The sequence below is a fragment of the Periplaneta americana genome, chromosome 3 (assembly GCF_040183065.1).
Source record: "Periplaneta americana isolate PAMFEO1 chromosome 3, P.americana_PAMFEO1_priV1, whole genome shotgun sequence".
NCBI classification, from domain to species: Eukaryota; Metazoa; Arthropoda; class Insecta; order Blattodea; family Blattidae; genus Periplaneta; species Periplaneta americana.
This window is the reverse complement of record NC_091119.1, coordinates 117,016,363-117,035,587: the sequence shown is the minus strand read 5'-3', so window position 1 is coordinate 117,035,587 and position 19,225 is coordinate 117,016,363. Positions and strand designations below refer to the sequence as shown.

The 19,225-nt window shown below is 34.0% G+C and overlaps 1 protein-coding gene across 15 annotated transcripts in view; it reads left to right on the top strand.

Moving 5' to 3' along the window:
• The window catches only part of LOC138696415 (protein bric-a-brac 1-like), a 212,602-nt gene that overhangs the window by 129,033 nt on the left and 64,344 nt on the right, over nt 1-19,225 (top strand). Inside the window, exon 6 of one of the 15 annotated variants that reach the window (XM_069821375.1) lies at nt 17,894-17,955. The exons of the other annotated variants lie outside the window; for them this stretch is intronic. Coding sequence (XP_069677476.1) covers nt 17,894-17,940 — 47 coding nt within the window. The 3' untranslated portion in view covers nt 17,941-17,955. Of the gene's footprint in view, nt 1-17,893; nt 17,956-19,225 lie in introns of those variants that run through there. 15 annotated transcript variants of the gene reach the window in all.

Here is a 19,225-nt window from a genome sequence, read left to right as displayed (position 1 = left end):
TGATCAGCTGTTTCAGTTAAGATTCTTTAAAAGTCTGTAAATTTAGAAGAGATAAAGGAGCATAAATAGTAGGGTGTCCTCAGACCTTGAAACCTGGAATTAGTTTGAAATTCGTTTTTTGACCTGGGAAACTTGTAAAAACCTGGAATTCAAGCTTGAATGACTTGCTGTTCTTCCATGATATAATTTTCCTTTGTTCCAGTGATGGAAAGCTGACCAATTTATAGAACTGGTATTTTAACTTACAATGCATAATTATTGTATTGAAATTCAAATGAATGTAGTAAAGAAATGTAATTGTTTAGGGTGGAAGTGTGTGGGAAATTTTTTCTTTACATTTTATTTTCAGTACAAAATTGTTAAGTCGCCTGGAATCTGAAAGCATAGTGGCTGTTTGCCATCATCTGTAAAACAGAGAGTGCGCATGCTCTAACATCTACTATAGTACGTACATAAACATCATTCCTAGTTTACCGCGTGGTTGCCTAGACGTAAGTTATGTGTGCAGCGTTCTGTTATTAAAGTTAAATATATTTTAGTTCTATATAGTGTGTTGCAATCATAATTTTAGTGAATATCGGTAAAAGTATTAACCAATTATAGTGTTCGAGCTCGTAGATTAGTACTAGTGATAAATATAATTTACAAATAACTTGTAAATACAGTACAAACAGTAACAACATTAGTAAAGTAAAAAAAAAAAAGTCTTCTGTCGTTTCAAAATTGAAGGGAAAGAAGTTGGCGAATCAGACAATGGAGGTAATATATAATTTGTTAAAGTTCACGGAACAAGAAGCTTGTGAAGAGTAACGATTCCAGTGGAACAAGTAATGAATCTGTAGATGAAGAATTGATGGAATAGCTGAGCTGCGCGACAGTAATTAAATGTAAGTGGTCGTACTCCCTTTTAGTGTCTGAAGCATTTGTTAAGCACAGAAAATCGTTTAAATGCCCCAAAATGTCAATGCTATTGAAGTGTTTTATTACGATTTTGTAGTATGAAACACCCACTCGTAGCGTAGTGGGAACCAATTGAGAGCTGTATAGGCCTATATACTTGATATATATTACAAAAGCTGTGATTTAAACAATCCATTCCAACTGTCATAAGAACTCAAAGAGAAGTAACAATATTTTAACATGTGACAATTATTAAATTATTGTGAAAAAAATTTTAGTAATTTAATAAACTAAACTAGACGGCATATCGGAAGGCTGTCAGCTACTATATGCATCGTAGCATTTCTGGTATATGACGTCACAAGCTTGTACAGTAGAACCGATCAAAATCAGTCTACATAACAAATACTTCCCGAGTTCGTTTGTTCATGTGTGAGTGTTTCAGTACATTGAATAAGTAAAACTAACATTTACTGTGCGTGTGTAAGATAAATAATTGGAAGAAGAGACTCTAAAAAGATAAGTATTGCACAGGCAGGCGCGGAAAATAGTGTTTAAGGTGTATAATTATTATAAAAACGTTGACGAGCAGAACGCTGCCGGCCATCTTGATGCTGACTGCAACGTTGCCAACCCGCAAGAAATGACTGCAGAAGTATGTGGTGTGGGATTGAGGAGTGCAAAGAATATTGTTAGTGAAGGAAGGAAGGTTTGTTTGGTGTCATGTTACAGTAAACAACGGCTAAGGTCATTATTGTCTTTTGATTATTTAAATTCTCTCCTGCGCTATTTGTATTGCACGTGCGCGTGAAGTACGATGTGGCAATGTTGTGCGCTGTCTTGCTCTCTCTACCTGTGTCTCGACGCAAACGATAGCAAACTACCGCCTTCCAAATTGCCGTCGAGATTCTAGTCACATATTAAGATTCTTAGTATCGTGCTTATATGAAATGTAAATTGAAAGCAAGAAAAGAACACTTCTCATTGTTGAAATACTGTATTTAATACTTTCGCGCGTAGATTTTACCTTGAACATGACGGTTAAGAAGTTTTCAGTGACTGTACTGTGCATTCTGTTAACTACAAGAGAAACATAAACGAAACGAATACAACTGTGTGTGGTATTTTTATATGATAGTGCTGATTTCTTTACGAAGAATTCCCCCCCCCCCCTATTTATTGTCGTGACACACAGCATAAGGTACCCCTAATAATAGCACTGATTGTGACTATTGTAGTGCTAGCGAGGACAGTACAGTATTTATGTCGCGGTAAATGTTTTCATATCTGGTAGTATATTCCCATCACACACCTTGCTTCTACCCATCACGTAACGTCACTTACGCAGATCCCAGGCGGGAAGTGTACGTAAGTTATAAAAATACTGCCCTATGTTTTTATGCAAAATAACCTGAAAAAAAAAAGTTATCCTGGAAATACAAAATCAGTATCTAATAGACACATCTATGTAGATTTTGTAAGTGTTTTTCTTAGAACTGCTACGAGTAACCGAAACAGTCAAAATAATGGACTTATTTTACTTCTGTTTTACTCAATTGCTTCAGAGAAATTGCATGTTAGTACCTGATAACACTCCTGAGTTCACATAAAACAAATGCAGCAGTTTCTCAAATTCATTAAAATCCAGGAATGAACCTTTGAGATAAGTTGTCCAGAAAATTTGTCACTTTAATTGGAATTTGAATGATTTTTTGGGTTATTGAATTTTTAATTGAGTATACTCATGAGAGATTTCACAGTTAACACTTTCCAGATGAATTTATTATATTATAGTCTGTGTTTTCTTTTTCTATTACATACACGTATTCTTATGTATAACTTCTTGTATGCAAGGCAGTAGAGAGGCTTGATATTCTATTATATATGTTACCGGGGAAGAACATTTTGATTTTCTTTACTGTCAGGGTCAAGTTGACTCGAAGTGGCAAGAATGAATTACAAGAAGTCAGTCACTATTATTTTTTATTTATTTAGTGATGAGAGGGAGAGCGAACTATTTAAAAAGAAGGGTGTTAATATTGAAATTGCAAACTGTTATGTGAAAGCTGTAATGTGGACCATACCAAATTAGGGACATACTGAGATTTAGCATTATGAGTATTTAACTAACAAAACATATAGTTTGTGTACTAAGTTAAAAAAAAAAAAAAAAAAAAACTCCTGTGAAATTACAGATTTAGTAATTCTTGTAACAGCGTGCCAACTCCATTTATGTTTGTATATTTGTATTGGTATATTAATATGTAAAATATGTAACATTTTCCTTGATATGACAATTTTGATTAAAATTGTAATCAGACTGCTGTGTACCATAAATAACGGATTTATTTCTTAAGGTAGAGTGTTGTTAATCTTTGTTTTTATGTACTATTAGATGTATTATGCATGCTTTTGTGAACATTATGAAATTTTGATTGAAAATATTCAGCTATCTGCAGTCTCTTGTCGCATTTGACTGTGAAAAAAGAATAGTTTTATCATTCGTCATTTTTATATTAGTTACATACCTGCTACTGACGACTTAAGGAAAGGTAGCTAGCCTAATTGGAAGAAATTTTTATAACTTCATTTTGAATGTGAATTTCATATATATGTGCTTAAACATATGTATGTATGTTGAGCATTGAAGCATTTGTAGTAAATGATAACATAGCTGCATCATTTATTTGAAAAGAAGATATTAATTAGCGTAAATGTGAACGTAACACGAAGAAGAAAGATCATTTTCGACCATTTGTAGTTAATGTGGGTGAGTAATGATTCTCTATTATTTGTGTACACATACGTTCATATTAAATTAAGTTTATAGCAGTAAATTGCATATTGCTCACATTCTATTTGCACAAACTTTTCCATGGCTTGCAGAAGTATCTCAAGTTGCATTTTATAAAATATTAAAACATCAATATACAGAATAATGATGTGAGTGCAATCAAATATTGTTGTATATTAAAACAGTATATACAGAATAATTATATGAGTACAATCACTTTTAACTATTCTGCATAAGTAATGTTTATTTATAAATACCACCTGTATTTGTGCTTTTTAAGCAATTGCAATAAAGTGTGTCTTGGTTGGTAATGAATGATACAGTACCTCATCTTTTCTGTCGCTTTATATAATAAACATATTTTTTTTAAGGAATTTACAATAAAATGCAAGTAGAGCTTACCATAACATCACATAGTCGCATAGCTTGTGTTCATTTAAATGCTTCTCTTCAAAGTATCGATTTTGAGTTTTGCATTCTTAAGAATAGAAGCAATTATTCGATATCCTCTGGCATGTTTTATAATTAAACAAATCCGTTCAACTGTTATTGTGAAAGTAATATAGTGTTTTAAAAGTTTTTGTATAAGTATCATTTTATTCAGAACGTAAGTTGAAATATTTGTCCTCATATATATGTGTGCCAGTCATTTGCATCTTGTGAAGAACAATAAGTAATTAAAAGAATGTGCATAACCGATTATGATTCTTTAAGAGAAAATGTTTCCTCTTTATGATGTAAGTATATGCCATAAGAGTAAAACGTACTATTATTCATTATTTTACCATTAGGCAGATACTTTACGTAGTTAGATTGAGAAAGTCAACTTCACTGCTTTGTCAAATCTGCATTTTATGCTTGAATTTCATAGTCTTGATCAAGTGTGAAGTATTTATCACCACTTCTTGACACAATGATTCATTAGAATTGTTTAATGCCAATAAAAAATTTTCTAAATGGGTGAGTATACCAGTTCATTTAATTAAATTGTTTTCTAATTTTTATACAATTAGTACTAATATTGTAACTTTGTTTATGCTTAAATTTGTTGTGAATTTTCATAGTATTGTTAGTAATGTAGCATTTCTTGAGTTACATATATGCGTTTTACTGCTACCTACAAAAAATTCTTGTCAAGAAAACATGCGACTATCAACATCATATACTGTCAACAAGCACTAGAATGGAGGACAGGGCATTATGGATTGCCAGGCTGTCATAACTTGAACACTCAGAATTAAGGCCATGATAACTATGGACACCCGGAATAACTATGGAACTATGACTTGCTCAGAATTACTAAACTAGGAATATGTCATTAGGTCCAGTCATCATTGTTGTGTCTGTTGGTAATGATTTATATTTGCACGAAATAGTCGATTAGAATTTACATCTATTTATTTACATTTATATTATGTTTATTTCGGATTTAGTTGCGGAATTTATTTTTGAAATAAATTTATAAAATTCTATACGTGCATTACTGCAATACATTTTTTACTGTAATCTTGTTTATAAAAAAATTCGTGATCATCATCACATATAACTGCTGTACATAACTTTCTTAGAAGTTAATTATTGTGCCTAACTTTTGAGTGATAAGTGGATTTAATGTATAGGTACAAATATTTGTTCGTAGCATTTTAATTGATGTATTTTTAAAGAAATTTGTGAAATAGATGCGAATTATGTTTGTTTATTAATGATTAGCATATTGACAGTTTTTTCTTATATAGTTTTTGTGTATTTTGTAAGTCACTTTTCTTGTCGTGACTCAGGTCACAGACATATCCGTAACATGTAAAAATATACTTCCCTTCTCCCCCTTTTTTATTACTTTCATGAGTGCTACGCAATAGAGATTTGTGACGAGAATACTTTCTTTTTCCATAGAAAAGTTATGGTTATAAGTGTGGTGTATAATACAGAAAAGAGAAAGTAGTGTTTATATAGTATTTGAGAGTACATTATTGTGATTTGAAATTTCCATGAAAATACCAGCTTCATGAATGTGTATGCTCTATATTGGTGTAAAAATGATTACAGTGATAAAACACGAATATTATCTTAGAACTCCATTATTGTGTTTGTTTTCATTTCTATTTTGGAACTGAGGAGATATTTATTTCTTACAGTACCTTGAAAGTAATTGCTGTGAATAAACGTTAGCATGTTTGCTGCAAAGTATTGTGTAGGAAATGAGACTGGAAAGTAACTCATTTGCATTGAATTTATTTGATGTGAAAGTTATAAATACATTGATCTGCTATAATTAGTTACTGTGGTTTGGAAATAACCTGTCTAAATGAATTCTGTATCTTTTTGTTTGAGAACTGATGTTGCTGCTATAATTATGTCATGTTGATTTTGAAATAACGAGACTAAATGAGTTTTGTATTTTTTTGAGTAGGCCTACTGATGTTGCTTATTTTTCATTAGTCTCTCACCTAGTGAGATAATTTTTATATAGATTCTGTATGAGATACACTTTCTGAGTCATCCATGATGATGGTGATGTGGATATGTTCTAAACATCTGATATGCAATGATCTTTGTGTTATGTTTTCATGATTGTTGGGAATTTTACTTGAAGATTATTGACTATCAATTGACTTTTCGCATAATATATAGGCTAAACTGGCTTGTTTCAATCTATATGGTGTAGGCACAGTCTCACTGAAAGAAATGCTGATTGTTTTGGAAAAAACAATTTAATATATATGATTAATAATCGTTAATACTATATTGACATGATGGAGGAGAAGTCATGTTATTGAATTCTGTTTTCTTGTGTTTTAATGTTACTAGTTTTTTATACTGATTGAAAATCTTACTAAATAATTTTAGCCTAATGTCAAGACAAGGGAACCTGGAAACCTAATTGTTCTTATGTGTGGAAGATTGCGCCCATGATGATGAGTAAAGTGAAGTAGAAAGATGTGGTATTTCACTTTTGCATTGCAATGTGTCATATGCATTTCCTCAATGAAACTAAAGTTTGTTTTCGTGACGACAGTGCAAAACAGTTTATACTGTAGAATTTTGCAGTTCGGAGTTACATTATGAACAACTGTCAGTTGTTGCTAATCTATCCTTGCATTTCATTGATTCACATTTAGGACTGGCTGATTGGTATGCAGTGAATAATAGTTTATGTAGTTAACATTAATTAAATCATGGTATGATAGTCCATAGACTGACTACCTGACCACTGCCCTCACATCTATATGTCTTATCTGCAGTGAATGAGCATTCAAAGACTACAGGGATAAGGCACGGTTAGCATGAATCTAAGGGACCCTAATCTTCTATATCAATGATATAAGTGAAATTTTTGGCAAAACATCATTTAATTTATCTCTTTGTTTTAGTGTTTGAGGTATGTGATTTCTGAGAATCTCGGAATACTAACTTAAATTGTACTTCATTCACGAAGTCACAGTTTTCTAATATAACCTTGTTGGAGATAGCAATAGAAGTTTTATTGTTTGACGAAGATGCAGCATGGGAGATATTCAAGCAAGGACTGAACTTTTATACTTACCAAGCTTTATAGCTTTGGCAGTTGGCATGTAATGTAAAATGTTAAAGAAATCTCAGTTCTGAAATGTGTTTCAAAGGATATTTTTGCTTGGAGATTTATGACATTGTACATTCAGTAGTAATTTTACAGAATGTTTTTCTGCACATTCAAATGTATTTACTGATCGTGAAGAAACTACTGCAACCTTTGCACCTATTGATAAACTGAAAGTCGTCTTAAAGAGACTTCTTGGTCTCTTTTTTGTCATTAGCATGGCTCTTAACTTGCTGCTGTTCGTCCCAACTCAACAAATATGGCTATAGTTGTCACTAATGTCGAGAAGCATAGACAACCTAGCTCATTAGAGACTACCCAGAGTGCATCACAGGCTGTGGGCCTACATTACATCTGTAATGAACGATGATGGTGAATATCAAGGAAATAAAGACTAAGTACGTAATTTGCTGACACCCTTGTGCAAACAATTACTTGTGGTGTGGGTTGTTCTGAATTCTAAAAAAAAGTGAGAATTTTCTTTTGCACAGAAAGACATTATGGCTAAAAGAACAGCGATAAATTCCACACTTGTTGGAGAAAATAATGTTCTTGTTTGCACTCATACTATAAATCTTTCAAGCATTAATGACATGCATGCACGCACACGTCGATTTAGTTCAACATCTGACAGCTTATCAACCATGGCTGACCGAAAACATTTCATTTTGAAGTCTTTCTGTATGTGGTCTTGCATTGTTGATCTTGGAAAGCCTAACTCTAGAACAACTGCGTAATGATTTCATCAGTGATCATTGAATTGATTCGTCCACAGCAGCACAAGTCTCAGCATGCATGTTCTTGGATCCACACACAAGCCATGAAACACTCTCCACACTTAAAAGCACTTGCGTCCGCCATCACATCAGTATCTCTTTTGAGCAGACTTGTTGTGTTTCCACTATCACCACCAGATTTGCACCTCGAAGAAAGGCAAGATCAATCACCTGTTTGATTATTGTATTTGTCTTATGCATTCTTTTCCTTTATAAAACCAGAACAAGTACAACTGTCAAAAGAAAAAGTTGCCGCACTCATGAACAGCGAATATTTTCTATACCCACTTCGGTTAATGGTGATGTTACATGATGCTTGCGCTTATAGAAGCAGTTTCGGAAGTAAGATGTTTACGCAGGAATCATTCATATCTGCGTCTCGTAGAGCAGCAGTAATGTGTACACTTAATGATTTATAGGTTGTGAGTTCGAGCCTTGTGCAAGTTATCATTTTATTTTGTTGATCTTTAGCAATGTAAATAATATTCAAGTTATCATTTATATTCCGTTATCGTTCTTTAACGATATAAATAATATTCAAGTTATCATTTGTATTCTGTTATCATTCTTCAGCGTTATAAATAGTATTCAAGTTATCATTTATATGTTATCGTTCTTTAGCGTTATAAACAATATTCAAGTTATCATGTATATGCTGTTGTCGCCCTCGGTAGCATAGTTGGTATAGTGCTGGCCTTCTATGCTCGAGATTGCGGGTTCGATCTCGGCCGAGGTCGATGGCATTTAATTGTGTTTAAATGCGACAGGCTCGTGTCAATAGATTTACTGACATGTAAAAGAACTCGTGTGGGACAAAGTTCCAGCACACTGGTGACGCTGATATAACCTCTGTAGTTGCGAGCGTCGTTAAATAAACCATATTTTTTATATGCTGTTATCGTTCTTTAGCGTTGTAAATAATATTCCAGTTATTTATATTCTGTTATTCTTCTTTAGCATTATAAATAAAAGTCAAGTTATCATTTATATTCTGTTATCGTTCTTTAGTGGAATAAATAATCAAGTTATTTACATTCTGGTATCGTTCTTTAGCGATATAAGCAGGGTGCTAATTAAGATTTCTGATGAGGGGAGGATAGAATCCTAGATAGAGAATACCATACATAAAATTATCATTCTCATTCAATATGGCTCAACGCTTGGTCACTCTTGAGTTAGGCTTAAGATAAAGTGTGTAATCCTTAGTAAGTTATTGATTGTTGTCAGCTTGTCGGTGATAATACATCAGTATTATTTTCTTTGCTTACTTCATACTTTATAAATTACATATACTGTACTCTTATTAAAACAATTATATTTTTTGTGAGGGGAGATAGAAGTTATCCCTGGCAGGGATGTTGATATGAATTTATGAGGGGGATAACTTTCCAACAGGGGGAAATTCCTCTCCCAATTCCTCCCGTCAATTCGCACCCAGGATATAAGTAATATAAATTTAATGTTAGATTTGAAACAGTACAATTGCATAATACTAGTGTTAGTTTTTTCTTCTTATGTTATTACATTATTAGTAACATTAAATCCAGACGTTTGAGATGGGCAAGGCATGTAGCACATATGGGCAAATCCAGAAATGCATATAGAGTGTTAGTTGTGAGGCCGGAGGGAAAAAGACCTTTGGAGAGGCCGAGACGTAGATGGGAGGATAATATTAAAATGGATTTGAGGGAGATGGGATATGATGAGAGAGAATGGATTAATCTTGCACAGGATAGGGACCGATGGGGGGCTTATGTGAGGGCGGCAATGAACCTTCGGGTTCCTTAAAAGCCATTTGTAAGTATGTTATTACATTATACTATTCTGTAACACAATAAAATGAAAAGGAGCTACAAAGATTTGAACATGAACGTTCTTCCGACTATGTGGGCACAAGTAAAGAAGCATATGCGGAAAAATTGTCCCAATCCCCCACCAAGATGTCTGATGATTTGCGGAACCTCGTCCAGGATGCCTGAAATGCCGTGACTGAGAACTGAAAGTTCTAGTTGATTCCATGCCCATTCGACTGCAAGATGAGAGAAAGATGGACTATATATTGAATCGTGGCTTTTTGTTGTTTTTCTTTTTTTAACTTTTAATTGTTTTAATTTTCTAAGCCAGGCACTAGTAAGTTTGTTTTGTTTAAGCCACGAAAGACAGTTTTGTTGAGAAAATCTTTCTTTTCATTTGTAGCCATAATGTCGTAATAAATAATGATAAAATCATGGCATAATACATTCATGAACCTGATGTTAATTACTAAAACAGTCATAAAAGAGATAGGAGCAATTATATTTTCTCTCTCTTAAAAAATAAAACACAAAAAACATGTGGTTGTGTTCGAACGCACAATCTCACGTATACCATCCTGAAACGCTACCATTACGTTACAACATTAATATGGAAAACGCTTTAATTATAACTTTTTTTATAACTTTATTTTATAATTATCAGGCAATGTGGTTCAACAGCATGTAACATCGCCTGTCTCCGAATTGTAGCGGAGATACCCGAAGGGGACTTGGTTTGTGGCAAGCGGCCACTTTTTCTTTTGACAGCTGTACAGTGTAAAGCGACTTCCGGACACTGTATTACAAGCAATGTCATCCTTAATGCTGTCAGTTTCAGTTAGGCCTAATTTAACGAAAAAAAAAATTAAATTTCATACAATGCATACAGGACTTTAACAGATAATCTTAATAAAGTGCTATGAATTCAATGAATGAATGATGTTTACAATGAACCTTATATTGTGACCAGAAGTAAAGCAGACTAAGAGTTCCAGAAGAAAGAAGAGTAAGGGTGCTTCTTTAGGGAAAATAGCACTGGGACGACCTAGTCGTACTGTATATATCTATTGGACAATTTGAAATAGGAACTAAAAATTATTTTATGATAACTAAAACATTGTTTGCCAGGACAGGATGCATTGGTATTGTATTGTAAACTCTGTAGCCTAGAGTTTTCATAACTTTTAAGGCTTCATAATAATAATAATAATAATAATAATAATAATAATAATAATAATAATAATGAATTCAATAAAATGCAAGTTGCTTCAGCTTTGGTAAATGCTTCATTCTTACTATACTGTCATCACGAGCTTTTATTACTTTAATTGTTTCAGGCACTACTAATTTTTTTTAAGTATTTACATATATACGAGGGGGATCCAGGAAATAACGACCGTTCGCGCATACCCGCCACGCAGCTGACTCCCCTTCCTTGTTTGAAGGTCAACTGGCTTCCTTAACATGTGTTCTCATAATGTTGTGAGTACTGGTTGCAACAAGTCGCCATTGTGCATTTTGTGTTACTTCAAAATGAACGACGTGATTGATAATCCCGCCGACTGTGAGGTGAGGGGTGTGATTCGATTTTTGAATGCCCGACATTTGAAACCTGCAGAAATTTACCGGCAATTGAAAGAAGTGTATGGTGATACTGTAATGAATGAAAGAAATGTGAGAAAATGGTGCGAAATGTTCAACAATGGGCGAACAAATGTCCACGATGAAACTCGACCCGGACGCCCATCACTCATCACAGAAGATTAAAGTGAACGACAGAATCTTGCAAGACTAGCGAACGTCACTCGACAAATTGCATATTGCCTTTCCTGACATTTCTCGTTCTTTGCTTGGTGAAATTGTGTCGCAACATCTTGGCTACCACAAAATCTGTGCACGATGGGTTCCACGGCAACTGAGTGACCAACACAAAACTCAGAGAATGGCCTCAGCATTGACATCCTTGATGCGATATCACAGAGATGGAGACGCCTTTCTTGATCAAATTGTGACTGGTGATGAGACCTGGGTGTCTCACAACACCCCAGAGACCAAGCGCCAGTCACGTCAGTGGCATCATCCCTCATCACCCAAGAAACCGAGAAAATTCAAACAGACTCTCTCAACACAAAAAGTCATGGCTATTGTCTTTTGGGAGCGCAAGGTGTTCTTTTGCTGGATTTCATGCCAAAAGGCACTACGATCAATGCAAATCGTTGTGAGACTTTACGAAAACTACGGCGAGCCATCCAGAGTTGTGCTTCTTCACGACAATGCCCGCCGCACACTGCTGCTTCAACTCTAGAATTGCTGGATCAATTCGGTTGGGAAATCTTTGATCATCCGCCCTATAGTCCAGATCTTGCTCCTAGCGATTTTCACCTTTTCACTAAGCTGAAAGACTTTCTGGGTGGTACGCGTTTTGGAAGTGATGAAGAGTTGAAGAAGACAGTGAACACCTGGCTTAATGAACTGGTGGCAGAGGACACAACATATAATGAGGTACCAAATAATCAAACATGGCTGCACTTCAGTGCTACCAACCTTGACCGTAAACCACTAATGTTAATAATGTTCATGGCTTAAACTACCTTGTTGTTTCTCTTATCTCGCAATCAGTTCTTCTTAAAACTATATTACATCCATCCCTATTATTTATTTTGGTACACACATTCCTCTTTGAAACCTGATCAGCAAGAATTTGAATAAACATATAAGTGGAATAGTAGACAGCCTAATTATGTTATATATTAAATTGCCCTATTTTTTTTCGAGGCCATCATCCCAGAAGGGCATATGAGCACAACTACACCTTTACATTAGAACCATTTAAATATAGAATAATTATTCTATCCTTGTTTACATAACAAGGTACATTCCTGATCCTTCCTCATGCCCACTGTAATTAATAAACGTTAGTTCAAACAAAGTTTCTATTGAAATATTTCAATAACCCTGCATTTGTTCATACTCCCTTCTGGTATGATGTCTTCGAAATATTCAATAGGGCAATGGGATTTTTGAAATTAAATAAATAAAAATTTTAATAAACAGATAATAAAAATATAAAATATCGTACTTACTTTTGATTGCCAATTTCTATACAAGAATTAACTTTGTATGATGGAATTTGTTTCAACCAGCAGAAGGAACAGAATTGAAATATTTGTATTATTTCAGGACTAATGGAGAAGTGTGTGTGACATAATAACCAAACTTTTTTTATTATATACATATATTTATATAGAACTTTATGGAATGATACATTCAATCAGGATAATACAATGTTAGTATTCCAGCCTTTGCCTCAGGAGTGAGAGGATACTTTGACAAGGGACAGGTTGCAATTAACATGTATATTTTTTTATTCTCTCATACAAACTTAATATAGGTAAATAATGTATTATAGTTAGGCAACAACAAAAAAATTAAACAATAAATAATCAACTCACTATTTTCTGTGTAATATCAAACTTATTTTTCTGAAAATACAAAGTGATACAAAAATAAAATAATTATAATTTTTGACAGACATATTATGGTCTTCGAGCATTCATGTTCTTTGCACAATGTTTTAATAATTCTGAAATTGGTCATATTGTCGAATTTCCAGACATCCTCTGCTTTAAGTAGCCCCTTGATCTTATTCGGTGGAGCTATCTTGGCATCATAAGATCCTTTGAGACTAAAAAAAAGACAGAAGTTGATTTAAGAGATGGTCAATATTAGAAGGGGATCTGTGTATGTTTTACATAAGAAACTTGTGACACATAAACCCTTTTAACAGCAACAGTAAATGAATGAATTTTTTAGTCGAATTGTAGTGGTCATTATACTGACAACACTGGACTTGTCAATAAATCACGTCTCTTTAGAAAAGGAGGAAAAATTAAAATTAGAATCAAGAAAATATGCTATATATAGTATATAAATTAACACTGGATTAATAAGATTTGTATCTAAAAATGTGACATCAAGCTCTGAAACAGAAATGTTGAAAATAAGCCAACTTTCAATGCATATCTCAAGGGCCTGGCAAGTTTTGAAGCAAAATACCACCCCCACAGAAATTTATTCCTTGGTTTTTTTAAGTACATAAATCTAGCTATATCAAAAAAAAAAAAAAAAAAAAAAAAAAAAAAGGAATGGTAGGTTTTGATATGAGATGTCTGATCATCAGAGACACATTTACTTTCCTTGACTTAGTGGTGGGCTCTGATACGCCTATCCAGCTGTATGTCGTTGTGCAATCTTCTGTCATGGATGTCGGAAGGTTGGTGTATTCAGCGAAGAGACCAACGAAATAAGCTTCATGCCATACAGACTTGGCTCTATCTAAGCCATGGCCTGGGCGTGAAGCTACTGTTTTGTTATAATAGTTTTTTGCCACTGACCACACAAGCTCAATAGCATTAAAGAAAGAATGGTATGGAGGGAGTCTCAGAACTGTGTGGCCTTCTCTTGCTAAAAGTTCATCAAGAATATGTCTGAAACAAGAATGAAAGAATCATACATTATAACAAACAAACATTTTTCTAATAGCTGTCATGGTGGCCCCGTCGCTAGAGCACTGGACTCATAATCCTGTGGACCCAGATCCCCAGCATACTCCTGATTTCCATATTGTGTTGGGCAAGCCCATGATCCAGGTAACACAAGAGTTTTATCCAGGAGCTCCAGTTCCCCTGTAGCATCCAAATAAATCACCATTCTCATCTCATTGCGAGTATAGTGTACATCAGCCTCCTATGACTCACCCCGGGCAGCGACTTTGTCAGTAAATTGGTGTACACAACTGGCTTTAAATGGGTGAATGACGAACAGTCAAGTATCTGCCATTATAAAAAAAATTAATTTTACTAATGAATTTTCATTTTAGAAAATTACCTCTTCAAATGGCTTTTATTCCTTTTTGCAGAGCTGTTGCAATTCATTCGTGTTTGCATTGTCTGACACTTGTACTCCATTCTGTCTCAGCCATGTCTGCAAAAACATTGGAACATAAATAATGAAACTTAATAGCATTGTTTATCACTCCGATTGTATAGAAATAATGTTTGCCATTAACTGATCTTTTCTCCATTTTGTTGTGGGTTGCTCCTCTGCAGCTTTATTGTGGTATGATGCATTAACCATAACAATGATGGAAGGACCTACATCTCTCAAACCAACAATAAGCTGCCTTTCCGCCCACTTCTGGAAAGTTTCACTTTTCATGGCACCGTGGTAATCTTGGCCAGTCTTCAAATTAGATGCAAATATTAAATCTGCACCTGTAAAAGATGAAAAATATTATAATACAAATTACTTCGCAGTATATAGTAGCTACTGTATATTACCAGGAATAAAACCATTATAGGTTCCAGCATGTATGATGACCAGTCTTCCTCCCTCAACAGGCCGACGCATGACTCCCTGAACCTTACCACCAACAATAACTGGTTTACTCCAAGAATGTGTTGCAGAGCCTATAAAATATACATGGAATGAATAATATTATAACTTATATTCCCTTCACTATCCTAAAATAGTGTTGTTATTCAATGCTCAGCTATCTTACCAATGAAGCCATCAGTTGATTGATTCATATTGTAATAAAGCTTACCATTCATAAAAATCCATGTTTCATCCAGAAAAACGACAGGCTTCGGACTCTCACTCTCCATATTCCTTACATTTTCTCTTAAAAAACAGGACCTCTTGAATTGAATATCTTCACTCTCTCTTACATATGTGAGACTGTCTTCTTTCTTCCATTTAAAACCCATTTCTTTCAAAATCGTCCTTAATGACGAAAGGGATCCCTGCAATAAATATGTACCGTGGTTTTCCATTACATGGTCCAGCAGCAGCTTTGCTGTTACTCTTTCTCCTGCATGGAAATAAAAATAGCAATGATAAAATATAAATTATAATGAGTGTAAAGTGTAGGCTATAATGTTTCAACTTAATATAATTCTTTTAAAAATGTCACTGCTATAATTATCTTTACCTCGATTCAGTCTATCATATATAAATCTTGCAATGGCTTCCTTGGAAAAATCATCAATTCCATTTACGCATCATGGACGTTTCTTGTGTTTCCCTGGTGTAGACAGTGGGTGCCCCTTTTCATATTTGGCAATAATTCTTTCAACTGCACTGTACGAATACTGTAATAAAGATATGGATATTATATTAATATATTTATATTTCAAGCTTTTCATGTCTGTGATGTAAACATATAATATACTTTTTTTTTAATTATTTCTATAGACATAAAGATTATGGTTTTTCTCATATTTATAAGCTTAAAATTTTTCAAAACTAGTTGCAGATATGGATTAAACTCCACCTCACACATTAGTTTATAATGAACTCTACATTAGGTTAGGATATAAAGTCCTTGTGTAAATATTTTGAACAGTATATTGTGGATACATCCTTATGGAATAAGTCTGTGCTCATCCTGTCAAATATTATTTATAAAAACAGGTAGACGTACTTACACCCACAAGAACTGCAATTCTTTTCATTAGAGCCCCTTTGGTTAGACAGACGTCTTCCACTTCTGCTTCAGCCTTCAATTGTCTGTACATATTAACGACTGCTTCTTGTAAGCTGCTCTGCAATGAACGCCTCTTCTTTCTTGATGTACAAGTTTCTCCAATCTCTCTCCTTTTGGACATGTTGTAGGCCTAATCTTAAAATGAAATGGTTACTGTATTTTAAAATATGAACTACACATTAACCTAACCTCAATCTTAATTTTATTAATTTTTATTACACTAAATATTTGTAAGGTTATGTAAACATTAGGCCTATATTACGTAATTCTTCAAAACAGCTGAACCAAACGAAACAATTTCCTTTTGTTCTACTGTCTTGTGTGAAATGCATATAACTTACTTTCAACATAAAAGTCATTTGATACTTACATATATATTCTAATGCATTGTTGGAAGTATTTATGGCTGCAAACTAAAACCACGTGTTTATCACTACCGGTATCTACATTTCACGAATGCCAGTGAATCGTGCCTTTGGTGTAGGTTTCTCAGAAAATCCTTATAGTATGCTAAACAATGTATATATTATAAAATTCATTTTAATATGAATAATTAATTGTTTTTGTGTTCAAAGAATGATGTTACCTTCAGTAGTCACTGTTATAAAATTAAAGTATATAACTTATTATAATACCTTAATACATATATTAGAGTGAATCACAATACAGAACAACATTGTAATATGCATAATAATTTATTGTAATATTACAGCATATTCCAAATGTTTTCTTTGCACGAAACACGCATATAGGCCTACACAATATCGGTATTGTAATCCTGAAAAGAACTATTTCAAAGTTGTGAAGTGATGAAAACAATAACTTCACATACAACTCGCCACTTTCGCAATTTATAATGTATTATAATCGCGATATACAATAAAATATACACACAATATTAAAATTGGTGAATTTTTGCCGAACGTAATTTATCAACCTGAAGTTAAACTCCGAGCAGAATCAATTGTGCCACTCCTAACAATTACAAAATGACTAACTATCTTAATATCTGTAACTTGCGAGTGTTAGAGGAAGTGTTGGCAGTAATGAAGTGAACTTGTGGGCTGGAAAAGCACTAGATTTTAGCTTGTGATCAAGTAATAGGGGAAAAATGTCGAAGTTGTATTTTAGTACCCCATGATATGTTTTGTTTAGTATATAACACGGGAATTCTAAAGCTAGTGAACAGATAAGACAAATGTTTAAATGTAGGTGGTGATTATGTAGAGAAGTAAAGGAAGCTTCAGTTATGTAACAGACTTTGTTTTTTTTTTTTCAAATAAATATATATTTTTTTAATTATTACAACAAAACAGTCGTTATTTCCTGGATCCCCCTCGTATATTTTTTTCATTAATGATTGTTTTATTTGTATTTTGAATTTTCTATGCATGGTTTACTTGTATGTACACAATTTGTCTACTTTCTCAAAATCATTAACAAAATTGCACTTAATTTGTAAAGGAGAGAAATTGATAAATCTGTTTACTGATTTCACATTTGCAGCACTTTATTTGCATGAAATCAACATTCCAGCTACAAACATTGGGTGAATTTCAATGATATTTTCATTCAACTCGTCTATAATTAATTTTGAAGACTGTAAATCCCTGAAGTCCAGACTTGACTGCATAACTACCTCTGCAGTGGCTGAGTGGTCACAACTTCAGCCTGTCACACAGGCGGCCTGGTTTCCAGTACCTGTTCAAATCCTTGGTGATACTTGTGGTGGACATGGTCGCAGTTGGGGATTTTCTCGAAGTTCTCACATTTCCCTATATTAAGATCTACATCATTCCATAACATTCCCCGAATGCCAGCAGGCGATGCACAGAGAGTGGCTGGCCTATGGACGACTGGAATTGCCTGCTCGAAACCTGGGTATGTAGCAAACCTTTGTACTGCCCGTGTCTCACTTCTTTGCGGGGTGAGACGCAAAGAAGGAGAGTGGGAGGTCTTGTGTAACGCATGTGCAATTAGTAGCCTACTACAGTATGTATGTTCAACACATCGGCCTTTTTCAGGATTGCTTCGTCAGCTATGGAGCAAAATCAGCCATCAACAAGCGAATGTATAGGGTGCCCCCTCACACAAAAAATTATGTCTTTCTCTTCAATTCCTGTAACTGAACACTAATACCTGTGGTAGTCTACTGTCTCTACTCGAGATTATCGACCTAGTCGCGATCACAGTTGTCATGTGTGCACATCTGTAAAGCAGTAGCGGCTGGTGATCAAAATCCTCGGTGAGGCCAGATGTAACTAGTTTAGTGCTTCCGATAGGGAATGTTTGTTTATGATATTATTGTTGTTATTATATTATTAATATCATTATTACTGTATTATTATTATTATTATTATTATTATTACTACTACTACTACTACTACTACTACTACTACTACTACTACTACTATCAATGAAAAATAATAATTTCACTCACCAAATAAGCTGTTATGCTGCTAGTTTCAGTGTGATGAAGCAACCCATATTATGTGTTTAAATTTCCCTTTCTTTCTCTTCTTTTTATTTTTTTCCTTTGACAGCAACAAACAAGGTCAACAGAGAAGTTTATTTTGGACCACATTACCACTTAACCATTTATATTGCCCATACCAGGATGCAATAGAAACTAGCGTTTTAAGATTATGTCAAAAATTGTCAGCGATGTCGTAGGTATCTAGGTAGGCTCTCTCTTTATTTAAAACTTCCTTTCTTTCAATATTATTTCTTCACGAAAAAGGACACTCTAACAATGAATTAACCACACCTGCATTATTGTTCGCATTTGTTTCTGTTTATATTTTCCCGAAATACATAACATTGGCCCAGATTCACTAT